Source organism: Stenella coeruleoalba (assembly GCF_951394435.1).
Source record: "Stenella coeruleoalba genome assembly, chromosome: 7".
NCBI classification, from domain to species: domain Eukaryota; kingdom Metazoa; phylum Chordata; class Mammalia; order Artiodactyla; family Delphinidae; genus Stenella; species Stenella coeruleoalba.
The window spans coordinates 41,655,821-41,668,446 of record NC_137153.1 but is presented as its reverse complement, the minus strand read 5'-3'; the positions used below and the strand labels follow the sequence as shown (position 1 = coordinate 41,668,446).

At 43.8% G+C, this 12,626-nt stretch overlaps 1 protein-coding gene across 1 annotated transcript in view; it reads right to left on the bottom strand.

Moving 5' to 3' along the window:
- The window catches only part of FRMD3 (FERM domain containing 3), a 313,236-nt gene that overhangs the window by 100,224 nt on the left and 200,386 nt on the right, over nt 1–12,626 (bottom strand). The window contains exons 5-6 of the mRNA XM_079927578.1: nt 10,039–10,117; nt 4,831–4,928 (exon numbers count right to left, since the gene is read on the bottom strand). Of these exons, the coding sequence (XP_079783704.1) occupies nt 4,831–4,928; nt 10,039–10,117 (177 nt within the window). The remainder of the gene's footprint in view (nt 1–4,830; nt 4,929–10,038; nt 10,118–12,626) is intronic.

Genomic DNA, 12,626 nt, shown 5'->3' with positions numbered 1-12,626 from the left:
GCTAATATCTAGAATAAAGAAAGAACCCCTACAAATCTATAAGTACATGGGCAGGAATTCCAATAGGAAAATGGTCAAGGAATATCAACAGCCAATTCATAGAAGGGGAAACCCAAAGGCCTCAAGTATGGAGAGCTGCCCAAACTCATCAGTAATGAGAGCTGTGCAAACCCAAACTAGAAGATGTCACTTTACACCTATGAGATTAACAAAAAGTTTAGGAAGCCGGATGATTCTATGTGTTGGCAGGGACATGAAGAAATAGAAGTACTTGTACACGTCTGAAGATTCTTGGTGCACGTAGCTCTTCTAGAGCACAAGCTGGGAGTATTTAGCCTAATATTATTACCCAGCAATCCATTTCTGGGTGTATATTCTAAAAAACTCTAGGTGTGAAAAAAGATATGGGGCAACTCGGGTGTTCATTATTGCTGGGAGCAGTAACTAGCACATGGGCAATGCACCCGACTGGATACTCTGTAGCAATTAAAAGCAACAAAATAGATGTATACCCAGAAATGTGAATAGATTCCTCAGTGTTCTGAGCATATAAAGGAAGGATTAAATGTCTTCTATAGCCCCATTTAATTTATGAAACTTAAGAGTATATACACACAAGACAATACTAATCATTTTATAAGGATGTATTCCAAGTCAAAGATATACATGAACCCAGTTGCTGCCTTTAGGAACAGAAATGGAGAATAATGAAAAAAGGGAAATCAATCAATCAATAGATGGGACCAGTGATGAAAAGTGAGCCACGAACTGATGATTAACTCAATCTAAGTTTCAAAAGAAACACACATAACACACCTACACATACACGCAAACACACACACATACACATGCCCCTGTGAGCTGGCTATGGACCCCAAAATTTAGGGGACAGTATAACCCAGTGCCTGCTTTTCCGCAGGGCATGGACCACTGATATTAAACTAGGCCATGTCCAATGCAATGTCACCTTGCACAGTTGATGGGTGGTGTTGTTTGTGCTTGTCTCGTTTTGGGTGGGCATTTCTCTTTCCAGGAAAACTTGTGAAGTACAATGGCCTTGGACTGCTAAACATAGCAAATAAGTAGCCTGGCAAATGCCAGCGAACTAGAGAAGAAATGCCATGGAAACTGCACAGGGTTGCTGACAAGGTAAATGTCGACGTTTCCCCCATCACACGCCCAGCTTTCTTGTTCCTTAAAGCTTGTCTTTAACTCTGACTTTACCTGAAGCAAAAGGCCGTTTATAAATGATTAAGGACTTCTAACTTCAAATTTTGTTTTCCATAGAGGAGTTGGGTAAGGAGCCTGTGGTTCTCTCTCCCACATGTGACGATGAGGGTAAAGTTACAACAAATAACATACAGTACATGGGATGGCTTGCGAGAATTTAAATTAAGATGACATTAAATTAAAATTAAAGAGAATTTAATTGTCAGCAAAATCCAAAGAGTTGAAGCAAAAGGATGAGTGTGATCAGGTGATGGTAAGTACAAAGGGCAAGTATGACAATGGCATTTCCCCTGGTTTGGAGAGGACTCACTCCAAAAGAACTTGAGATACAGGACGTGACAGCCCCAGGGTCAACTCCTTTGGGAACCTTCCCTGACTCCCCTTGCTGAGTGGGGGGCCCTCCTGGGGTCAGAGCAGGGACCCTGTGTGTCCCTCTGTTTAGACATTAACACATCATCACAGCTTCCTGTTTACTTGTCTGTCCCCTTCCCCCCACAGGGACTTCACATTGCAGTGGCCTGCCACCTAGGAGCTCTTCAATAAATGTTGAGAGAACACATGACAAATACATGGATGAGGTAGTGAAACAACCACTCTTTCCCAAGTATAGAAATAAAGCATACATTGGTGCGATTTAGGCAAGTGCCCTAGTTCACTTAACATATTTAGTGGAGAACTTACTGTGTGCCAGACATGGGGGTACTACAGTGAAAAAGGCCTCCAGAGTTCCACTTCCATGGAATTTAGATCCTACATAAGGGGCAATGCATAATAAGCCCCCAAACAACTCAACAAGATAATTTTAAATATAAGTGCTTAAAAGACAACAGAACAGGGCTTCCCTGGTGGCGCAGTGGTTGAGAGTCTGCCTGCCGATGCAGGGGACATGGGTTCGTGCCCCGGTCCAGGAAGATCCCACATGCCGCGGAGTGGCTGGGCCCTGAGCCATGGCCGCTGAGCCCGGGCGTCCGGAGCCTGTGCTCCGCAACGGGAGAGGCCACAACAGTGAGAGGCCCGTGTACCGCAAAAAAAAAGGAAAAAAAAAAAAAAAGACAACGGAACAGGGGCATGAGAAAGAATGATGTGCAGAGAGAGGCTACTTTAGTAGTCCAGGAAGACTTCTCAGAGGAAGTGACATCTGAACGGAGTTCTGAATATCAAGACGGAGCCACAGACCCACAGGGATTGGACACACCAGGCAGAGGAGATAAGAACAGTAATCCTGCCATATTGCTGTTTTGTAGAAGGAACAGGAAAGATATTTGTATCAAGAAAGAACATAAATAGATTCCTAGGGCTTCGTGTGTTTGTTTTGCAATTGGTATTATGAAGACAATGCAAAGCGTGTATTGAATATGCTCATTGTATTCAGTGTGTACGGTGGCAAAACTCTGGGTGGCTGCCTGTTTTATACACTCAGAATATTCTGAAGCTTAAAACATGCTCCTTCAAAGAGTGTTAGCAAACAAGAGGCCAGTAAGAAGTCACATGTCCTCCGCTTTCTAATCATTTACTTCACATTCCCTATCGCTCTCTGTAAGCATAAGCAGTTCTGACAAAGCAGATGTTTATCTGCATTTGTAATGATCCCTAGAGCTGCTGTAATACCACCCCGAGCATCAGAGAACTTGACGAATCCAGCTTTTACTGGATTTGCTACAAATGGTCCATGGACACTGCTGCGTTTTAGAGCTGAAAGGTTTTCTTGAGGTCTGTCAGTTCACTTCCAACTCTACTCTCTCGACAGCATCTGTGAGTATGGTCAGTGATAATAGCAACGAGGGATAAAATAGGGCCCTGATCATCTGGATGGAGGCTTTGTGGCTTTATTTCAAACATAAAACAGGATGGAGAGTTTTCCCATTACAGATCCATATTGAGCTTGTCCTTGGACAACTGACCACGATTCACTAATGCCTAAATGCGTCCTGAAATCCTCATATGCCAGTCTGTTGCTTGGATTAGTATCGATTTGCTTTTCCCTCATGGAAGACAGTGCACCCTAACCAGGAACGTGCAGTCTTCACAGGGAAGAAGAACTTTGGGGTTTGAACATTCCTTAGCTCTATATAAGAGAGGCAGCTTTCAGAAGCACGCACTCCACCTTGGGGCAGATGGAAGGACTATTTCCCATCAGGCTATCACTGTCATTCTAACTTTAAACTTGAGTATCTCCAAGGGTTTTTTAACACCACTGCTAAAATCTGCTGAGTGGCACTAGGTCGCTCCCAGAGGATGGGGAAAAGCAACACAGATAGACTTCAGAATTCTCAGAGAGCACACACACCTGGAAACAGGGTGCTAGGAACGATTTCACAGCACAGAGCATCCCATGGGGACAGTGGTGAGTGACAGTGAAACCCCCAGGAGAATGATGGGTGTCTCTCTTAAGCTGTGAACGAAGGTTGGAATTGTGATCAGACAGACGATTGTCATGATCCGCTTATGACCCCATCATAAGCTCCTTCCTTATTTCAGATCCTTTATAAGGGTGACATGCTCACTTGGTAGCCTCTCTCTCTCTCTCGCGTTGTCCTCACCTGCTTCCTTCCTTCTCCCCTCCATCTCTCCTCTCTTCTCCTAGTTCCCCTCTCCACCCTCCCCTTCTCTCATAAACGTGTCATCAGCATCCATGCTACAAATGGCTGGAACACCTGAGTCCCTCCAAGCAGGCCCTGCTGCCAGCTGCCTCCCAGCTGACCCAGGGGAACAGAACTTCTGAGTCGTTCTTCACTTGGGTCCTGGGCCCGTCCCCATGACGATGCTCTGCCTTGGGCTCTGGAGACAGCCTTCTCTCAAACACTTTTTTCTTACAGGTCGAAACATCCAGAAGCTTACCCTGGGTCCTATATGCTTACTGCTTCCCAATGCCCCACCCTCTGGGGCTTGTTCAACCCTGAGAATAAGTCTCATGAAATTGTCACACAAGTAGGACCACCTCATTCAATATATAAAGACACCGAAGCTTAAAGAGTTTAAGTCATTTATCTATGGTGAAACAACCAGGAAATGGGAATTCAGGCTCAAACTGTAGAATGACAGGCTGTGAGCCTGACGCTCTCCTCACACTGCGTGACGAGAAAAGCTGAAGCATTAGCTACAGTGCACGTATATACACGTACTACTCGTGTGAATACATATGTATAAATGCTTTGATATTTCACTCCAAAGGTTTGAAAGGACACCCCTTTGACACCTACCTTCCTGGACATAGATTCCCCACTCAATATACCCATCATGCACCACACCTGGTGGTTGGAGCTCAGAGCACAGAACACCCCATATCCCTTCAAAGCTTCTTACAAAGTCAAGCATTCCAGCCCCTTTGAAACAGAGAGTCTGAGCTCTACCTCGGGGCCTTGAGGACCTCCGTTCTTGCAGAGGCCCCTGTGACCACTGCAGCCCAGCCTTCCACCAGGACCCCAGAGGCTTGGGAGGGAAGGGGAGGCGGGGGTCCATTGTTAAGTACCCAAGCCCTGCCTGGCCTCAAACCATGACACGGGCTGGATGGGCAGAGGCTGGGGAGGAGGGAGTCTCTGAACAGCCAAAGCTCTACTGTCCAGTACAATGGTGGGGATGGGCAGCCGTGGCCACACTTACCTTGGACGATACAGGCACCCAGGTAGGCAGCATCTGAAAAGGAGCAGAGCAGTCGACCGTGGAAAATATCTCTTTTAACTTGCAGGTACAAAAGATACCTGCAATGCAAAAGGAGAAAGAGTCGCCCTAAGTTTTGGCTGAGGCCTGGAAGAAGTGGAAGGATTGCTCATGCTTCATGCACCTGGGTCACCAGAGCCCTACCCAAGCCCCTCAGAGGGCAAGCAGAGGAAAACTGGGAGGAGCCCTCAGAGTTCAGAAAACCTGAAGTGTCTGCGGCAGCTTCCAGAGCTGTGTGGCTGGCCCTTTCCAAAGAGATACAGGAAGGATGGAGGAGAGCCACAGGGCCCAGCAGCCACCGTCCCTGGCAGAAAGTCCCACACAAGGACAACCACAGCCACTGTTACCACCACCAGCACCTCAGCTACAGGCTGCCCGAGCTCTCTGTGGAATGAGGACTCAGGAATCGGACTCAGTCTACAGAGACTAGTCCGGGGCACAGACAGACTCATGTTAATCAATCTCAAAAAGACTTGGTTACGAGGCCAGAAAGCCAACTTATTCACAGCACAAACGGTCATCTGTTTAGTGTCCTCTCCGCTTCTCCAGGGATGGCAAACAGATGGCCTCAGGGCCAGACAAACCTGTTACTGAGTGAAACAGGCTGGGGTGAGGGGGTCGGGAAGCAGAACAGAGGGTGCTGGCTCCCGCGAAGGGGTCAGCCGCTGTGCTGATGGGTTGCTGGCGACGGGTTTAGAAGTGAAATCCTTTGAATTTTAAATGTTGCAGCAAACTCTGTTTTTGAAAACACTGGAGTGTCAAATGAAAAATACGCCTGGGCCTGATTCAGCTGGGGATGGCGGGGCGGGGGTGGTGGGGGGGGGCGGTGTCAGTTTACCACCCCTGGCTCAGGCTCATCTTGTCACTGTCCCCTCTGTTCCTCTACGCTGATCACGCCCTCTTCAGATCTCCTCCTATGTCTTTGCCTGACTGATTCTTTCACTGAAGGCTCAGGCCTGGGGTCTATTGTTTCTGACTAACTTTATAGGTGTGTGAAGATTCTTTCTGTTTATTTTGAAGTTTAAGTCGCAGAGACCAACCTTTTTTTCTTCTTTCCAGGTTCTTGAGGCCAGGTGAGGAGTACCACCCAATCGGCCCCAGTCACTACCTCCAGGGCTCAAATAATCTGATCTTTACTCAGCCTGTGAGCAGCCTCATGCACAACCCCGCTCAGAGAGCGTAACTGAGGTACTCAGATCACTCAGGTGCCGGCAGCGCCCGCCCGCCTCCCCGAGCGCTGGAGCTCGCCATCCCCGGACACACAGATGCACTGAAGGGTTCAGTGGCTCCCTGGTGCTTCCACTTGATGAATCTTTATCTCACACCCGCTTTATGCTATGACAGTGCTAGGCACTGGACACACGATGGAGGTTCAAATGACACTCTCTGTCCCCAACTTTGTATGGAATTGTGTGCAGGACATAAAGGTAGTCCCTAATAAATTTCTTATCTGGAGTTAGTGTACATTTTGTCAAGCGAACAGTATTACACTGGCCATCAAGGATCCAGAGTACCTCCCTAAACTGGTGTCTCTCACACTTTAGTGAGCTCGTGAATTACCCAGAGATACTGTTAGAATATGGATTCTGGTTCAGTAGGTCTGGGTGGGGCTCAAGAGTCCATATTTCTAATAAGCGCCCCAGTAAAGCTGAGCTGCAGGCCCATGGACCACACTTGAGTAATAAGGTTCTAAACCAGAGGTTCTCAGAGGGACTGCATGTTAGAATCACCTGGGGGAGCTTTTAAACAATACCAACATGGACCCTACCCTAGACCCAATTAAATCAGAATCTAGGTCCTCACAAAAATGTGTATATGAATGCTCATAGCAGCATTCTTCATAATAGCTAAAACAAATGCCCATCAACTGATGAAAGGATAAAAGAAAGTGGTCTATCCATACAATGGAATATTATTCAGCCATAAAAGGAAGGAAGTACCTACTGATGCCTGCTACAACATGGAAGAACCTTGAAAAGATTAAGCTAAGTGAAAAGTCAGATATAAAAGGCCACCTATTATATGATTCCATTTGTATAAAATTTCAGAATAGACAAACCTACAGAGACAAAAACGTAGCTTAGTAGCTGCCAGGGGCTGGGGGGAGTGGGGAATGGGGAGAGACTGCTTGCGTACTAGGTTTCCTACTGCAGTGATGAAAATGTTCTGGAAGGAGATCACGGTGATGGTGGCATACGAAAGAACATACGAAACCCACTGAATTGTACACTCTAATATCTGCTTAAAGAAACTAATACTTTTGAAAATCCAATTGCCTTAGAGTAATACTTTTGAAAATCCAATTGCCTTAGAGTAATGGTTCTTAAAATTTGACATGCTTTAAAATTACCTGGAGGGCTTGTGAAAATACAGATTGCAGGGCCCCATCCCAGGTCTGGGGCAGGGGCCAAGTTCCCAAGTGATGCTGTTGCTGTTAATCCAGGGATGTGACTTTGAGGACCATGGCCCTAGATCATTCACAATACCAAGGTCACACAAATACTTGAGATGATGAAATCTTTCCTTTCTTAAAGAATGTAAACTACCTGGCTAAATGCCATCAAGTTTCTTTTCTACGTGCTGCATGTATGCATTGAACAAAAAGCACTCCTGTCCACGTTTGGGTGAGTTTAGTAGTGGAAAATCGTTTCAAATAAATATTTACTGACGAATGAGATGTTTGGGTTCTGATGCCATAACTCAGAAATTGAGCTTGACAAAAGCTTCCTGAGAAAAGAAAATCCGCTTTCACAACAGCTGAGTTTGGGTCCTTGCTCACATTAGTGAACTCTAGAGATAATCATGGATTATTACGGATTCCACATAATCCACTGAGCCTTGCAAATGGCTGCAGGTTCAGATACTCATTTTTTAATATAATAGCCACCAAAATAATAAGAATAATGCATTTTCCTTCAGTCTCACCCCTCCCTGCATGAAAGAATTAAGCAACAAAAACACAGGAGGATCTGGGGCATACATTATTATGCCCCCATTAGTGATACGCTTCTCTATCTAACATGAATTGAAAGGCGGTTCTTACTAAAAAATTTAAAACCAACATGCTTTTATTACATTCAATTGTATATGGCATTTACAAATGCCTCAGAAATCTAAAGGATTGTAAGGTGACTGTGTAAACGGAGAGATAAAAGAAGGATTAAAAAAATATCCTTTTTGGTGAGTATTTTTGTTGTTTTGCTCTTTTAAAACCGCTTTTTTCTCAATGTTTCTTTACCCCTTAGCCTGGTCATGAATGTGATCTTAGCTTCTCATTTATTAAATTCTTAAATTTCAGATTAATCTTATGATAAAATAACATCAAACAATAAAAACTAAATTCTTTCAAGATAGGGTTTAAATCATAAGTACCTGAGTCATTCCACAGTTTGTAGATCCCTTTTGAATTCTAAGGACTGTGTTGACTCAGAAAAACCCATTTCTACCTGTATTGCCTTAATTTCCTTTGGAGACATAAAAATGTTTGCAATGTCGCACAATTCATACCTTAGTTATTCAGACAAATGCAGGGAAGGGCTAGCAAATTTAATTGAGAGGGATTTAACTAAAACTTTGTACCCTTTTACTTTCAAATGGGACTTTTCTCAACATCACCAACAAAAGACCCATCCTTAATTTATATTGTGACACATATTCAATTTTTATCCTCTGGTCCAGGTCTTAAAGAAAACAAGTGACAAAAGTGAGCTATATTGGCCCCTGATGAAATAATGCCTGGCATTAGTATCTGATTTGATCTTCCTAATTACAGTGTTAGCACCCAGAGGGTAGGACAAATATCTTTATTTATTTATTTAGGTGGTTCATATAGCCCTTGCAGACAGCAGGAACTGAGGAAGTACTTAACAAATAAATGAATAAATTTTTCAAGCCCAAAGCAGGCCGAAGCCACATACCCTTTGATTCCATTTATATGAAATGTCCAAAACGGGTAAATCCATAGAGATAGAAAGTAGATGAGTGGTTTCCAGGGTCTGGGGGATGGGAGAGTGGGTAGTGACTGCTAATGGGTACAGGCTTTCGTTTTGGGGTGATAAGAAATGTTCTGGAACTAGATAATGGTGATGGTTGCCTTACATTGTCAATGTACTTAATGCTCCAGAACTGTACACTTTGAAACGGTGAAAAAAATTTATGTTACGTGAATTTTACCTTAATTTAAAAGCAGGCCAGATTGCAAAACACCAACCACTACTTACAATGTCCATCATCTCCTTTCCCACGCATACCCTGCCCCGCCCCCAAGCACAAACCTCCGCCAACAGCCGTGCACAAATTACTAACAGAGAATGGCTCCCTTCCAACATCACCTTGTGTCACTATGGTGGAGCTTTACCAGACCCTCGTGGATAACGAGAGAGCACAGTACCCTAGAACCCAGCACGTGACTCTGCACATGATGATCAGAGTCCACTGCCTTGGCTTCTCTGCTGCCTTCGGACCCACGCAGATTATGCTGAGAGATGACTAGACACAATGACTTTTTTCGGTCACCAGATCAGAGGCTCATTAAGAGCTAAGCACACATGGGCTCGTCTCCATCCACTGAGTTGGCCCTCTCGGGACCCTGCTCAGTGGCATTGGCCAAGGCTGTTCACGGAAGCCAAACACCCAGAAGGTGGACTATTTGCACGTGGCCCTGGCCCGAGAACCAGAAAATGTAGAGAGTTGGGCTGAGAAGAGTCTACAAGGAGAGGGAAGCCGGCTCCGCGGTCGGTCATTTAGCAAGCGGAATGTGGGATGACGAAACAGTTCATCATTCTGTCAAGGGATCTTTTCCCTTCAGAAAAGCTTAGATCCAAAAGACAGGTCCCAGGGGCTGCACTAGCTATGAATTTGCCCATATCCTAAACGCAGTCATCTTCTATTTATTTTTAGCATCCCCCTGTCAGGTGTTTTCAGAGAGCACCTCCTCCTTAAACCCACTGCTTTTTTGTGCAGTTAATTACACTCCCAATGACAACGGTTTGAAAAGTCCCAAGACAATTAAATGTAAGAGAAACATTCCAAGCCAAATGCTGAGCTGAGCGCCTGCTTGGTGGAGACACTCCGTTCTAGACAAGAGTAAAACTCAAGAGGCCCTGGCTGTTTCAAGGGGCACGTTAAACATACAAACAAACAAAAAAATACCTGGTGAGCTCTTCTTTAATCTTCAAGGGTTCGTGTGGGTAGAATTTCACTCTAAAGCACATGGTGTATGGTGGATGAGCTGAAACGTCATAAAGAAAAAGCATGAGAAAAGCAGCAAAAGACCATGGACTCAAACACACACAGGAGAGTCAGCCATGAAGCCTTCCAGCCTAGCCTGGGGGGAGGGGCAGGGGGATTTTCTGAAAGAACAGATATTACGCCCAAGAAAACGAAGCAACAGTGACAACAAAACTCAATGGAAATGCTTGACAAGACACCTAAAGCAAACTCAGGATACAGGCAATCTAGTCAGTCAGCACGGCTTCCCATGTCATGGCTCTTTCCTTCTCTCCAGGTCACAGGTTCAAATAACATTTTCTCTTCCATTCTTCCCACTCTCTTCTGACAGATAAACTGTTCGTAAGTACCACTCAGGTTTTTGGCCTAGTGAAATATTTTTTTAGCCTGTGAGGTGGAAAAATGTCACTGCACTTGACTAGTTTTCCCAAAGTGATGGTGCCGTTGACCTAAAATCAGGATTTTAAAAATGGAGTCGCCATGCACCGATCCTACTTCGTATAATTTTAGGATCATTTTAGTGTTATCTATCAATGAGGCAGTTGCTTGCATGAAAAGAAACACTTTTATAACTTCCTGCTTTGTCTAAATCAGGATAGCATTATGCAGGCTGAAATTCTGGTTGAGGTTCATTGATTCTGGAATGTTCTAATTGCATGAAAACTTCCAGAACTCAATAGCCAGCCAAGGGGATTCTACAGGATTTCTTTTAATTATAAGACCACTGTTGACTTGCAATATTAACCTAATAAATGCACACAAGTGCAGTAAGATGCATTCAGGTTTCAGTTAGTATATAAAACGAGCATCTTAAAATCAAAGAAATACGAATGGTTAGTATTATTATTTCTATCGATCTGACACACCCACTCATTATTCGTCTCTGTATCAGTATGCTGCTTGGGATCAGCTCTGAGACTACATCCAAATGTGAATATGAAACAGCACCCTATTCTGTCTCAAATCTTCTTTCATAATCAGCAGGGGTTAAATCACCAGCCAATTCTACAACATCTGGGGCTATTCTGGATACAAACAAATCCTTTATGTAGAAAGAACTACTGGCATCAAAAATGAATGTATAATGAGGATAATTTAATATGGAAAACAATTATCTAAAATAGTTTGAAAGAAAGTATCCAAATCCCAGAAAAACATAGCAGCATCTTACTGGATATTTCAGCAGGGAAAAACTGATTAAAAATACCCATACAGGGGCTTCCCTGGTGGCGCAGTGGTTGAGAGTCCGCCTGCTGATGCAGGGGACAAGGGTTCGTGCCCCGGTCCGGGAAGATCCCACATGCTGCAGAGCGGCTGGACCCGTGGGCCATGGCCGCTGAGCCTGCGCGTCCGGAGCCTGTGCTCCGCAACGGGAGAGGCCACAGCAGTGGGAGGCCCGCGTACCGCAAAAAAAAAAAAAAAAAACACACACACACACACATACACACACACACACACACACACACACACACATGTCAGAACCCTCCACTCAATGCTTCACTTCCCCACCAGAAACTAGCAAATTTTTTAACTGAGTTGGGTGCTCCTAACCTGACCCTGTGTTCCCTAGATTTAAGAAAGGGAACATTTTTCTGGAGCACTAGGAGAAAATGGACACCTCTTATACAGTAAAGAAACAATGAAGAAAAATACAAATGATTCTTAAGTCATTCATCTTTCACGATATCTAGAAACTCAATTTTGATTCAAAATATTTTATCTTTATACATTCCCCAGATTTCTTTCAACTGTTTAAATCATCATCTCAAAAGAATGAAAACTAATAGTTTTTTTTTTATTATAAAACCTCTTGAGTGTCCTTAATAGAAACGTTGAGACAGTTTTTATAAGAGCAACAGAGTAAAAAAAAGGAAAATAGCATAAAAGTGAAAGACATTTTCTTCTTTCTTCCTTCTTTCCTTCCTTTCTTTCTTCCTTTCTTTCTTTCTTTCTTTCTTTCTTCTTTCTTTCTTCTTTCTTTTATTAAAGTCCTCAAAATTAAGACTTGTTTAAGCACAACCAATGAAGCTAGATAGACAATAACAGATAGATGATAGGTAGATAGATGGATATTGATAGACAGACAGATGGATGAGCTGTCCCCTCTCACTTTCCTTCACTTTGTCTCTATTCCTGCCCCTTCTGTCCCTCAGGTCCCCACCTCACCCAAAACTCTCCAACTACTGTTAACAACCACTTCATCTCTATGCATCCCCACTTTTGCCATACTCACACAAACTATATGCCAACATGATTACATATGTAATATTTAAAATATAATTTATTCTCATAAAACAAGATCATACTATGTATGGAATATGTTTCTCTTGCTTTTCTCATTTAACTCTCTAGCCTGCCCATTCATCTAGGGCAGTAGATACAGATCTAACTCATTGTCCATAATGACTGCATAATGGTTCATATAATACATTAGAATTTACTCAACTATTCTTTTTTAATCATCATTCAGGTTGTTCCCACATGACAATACAAGCAATTCTATCATGTAT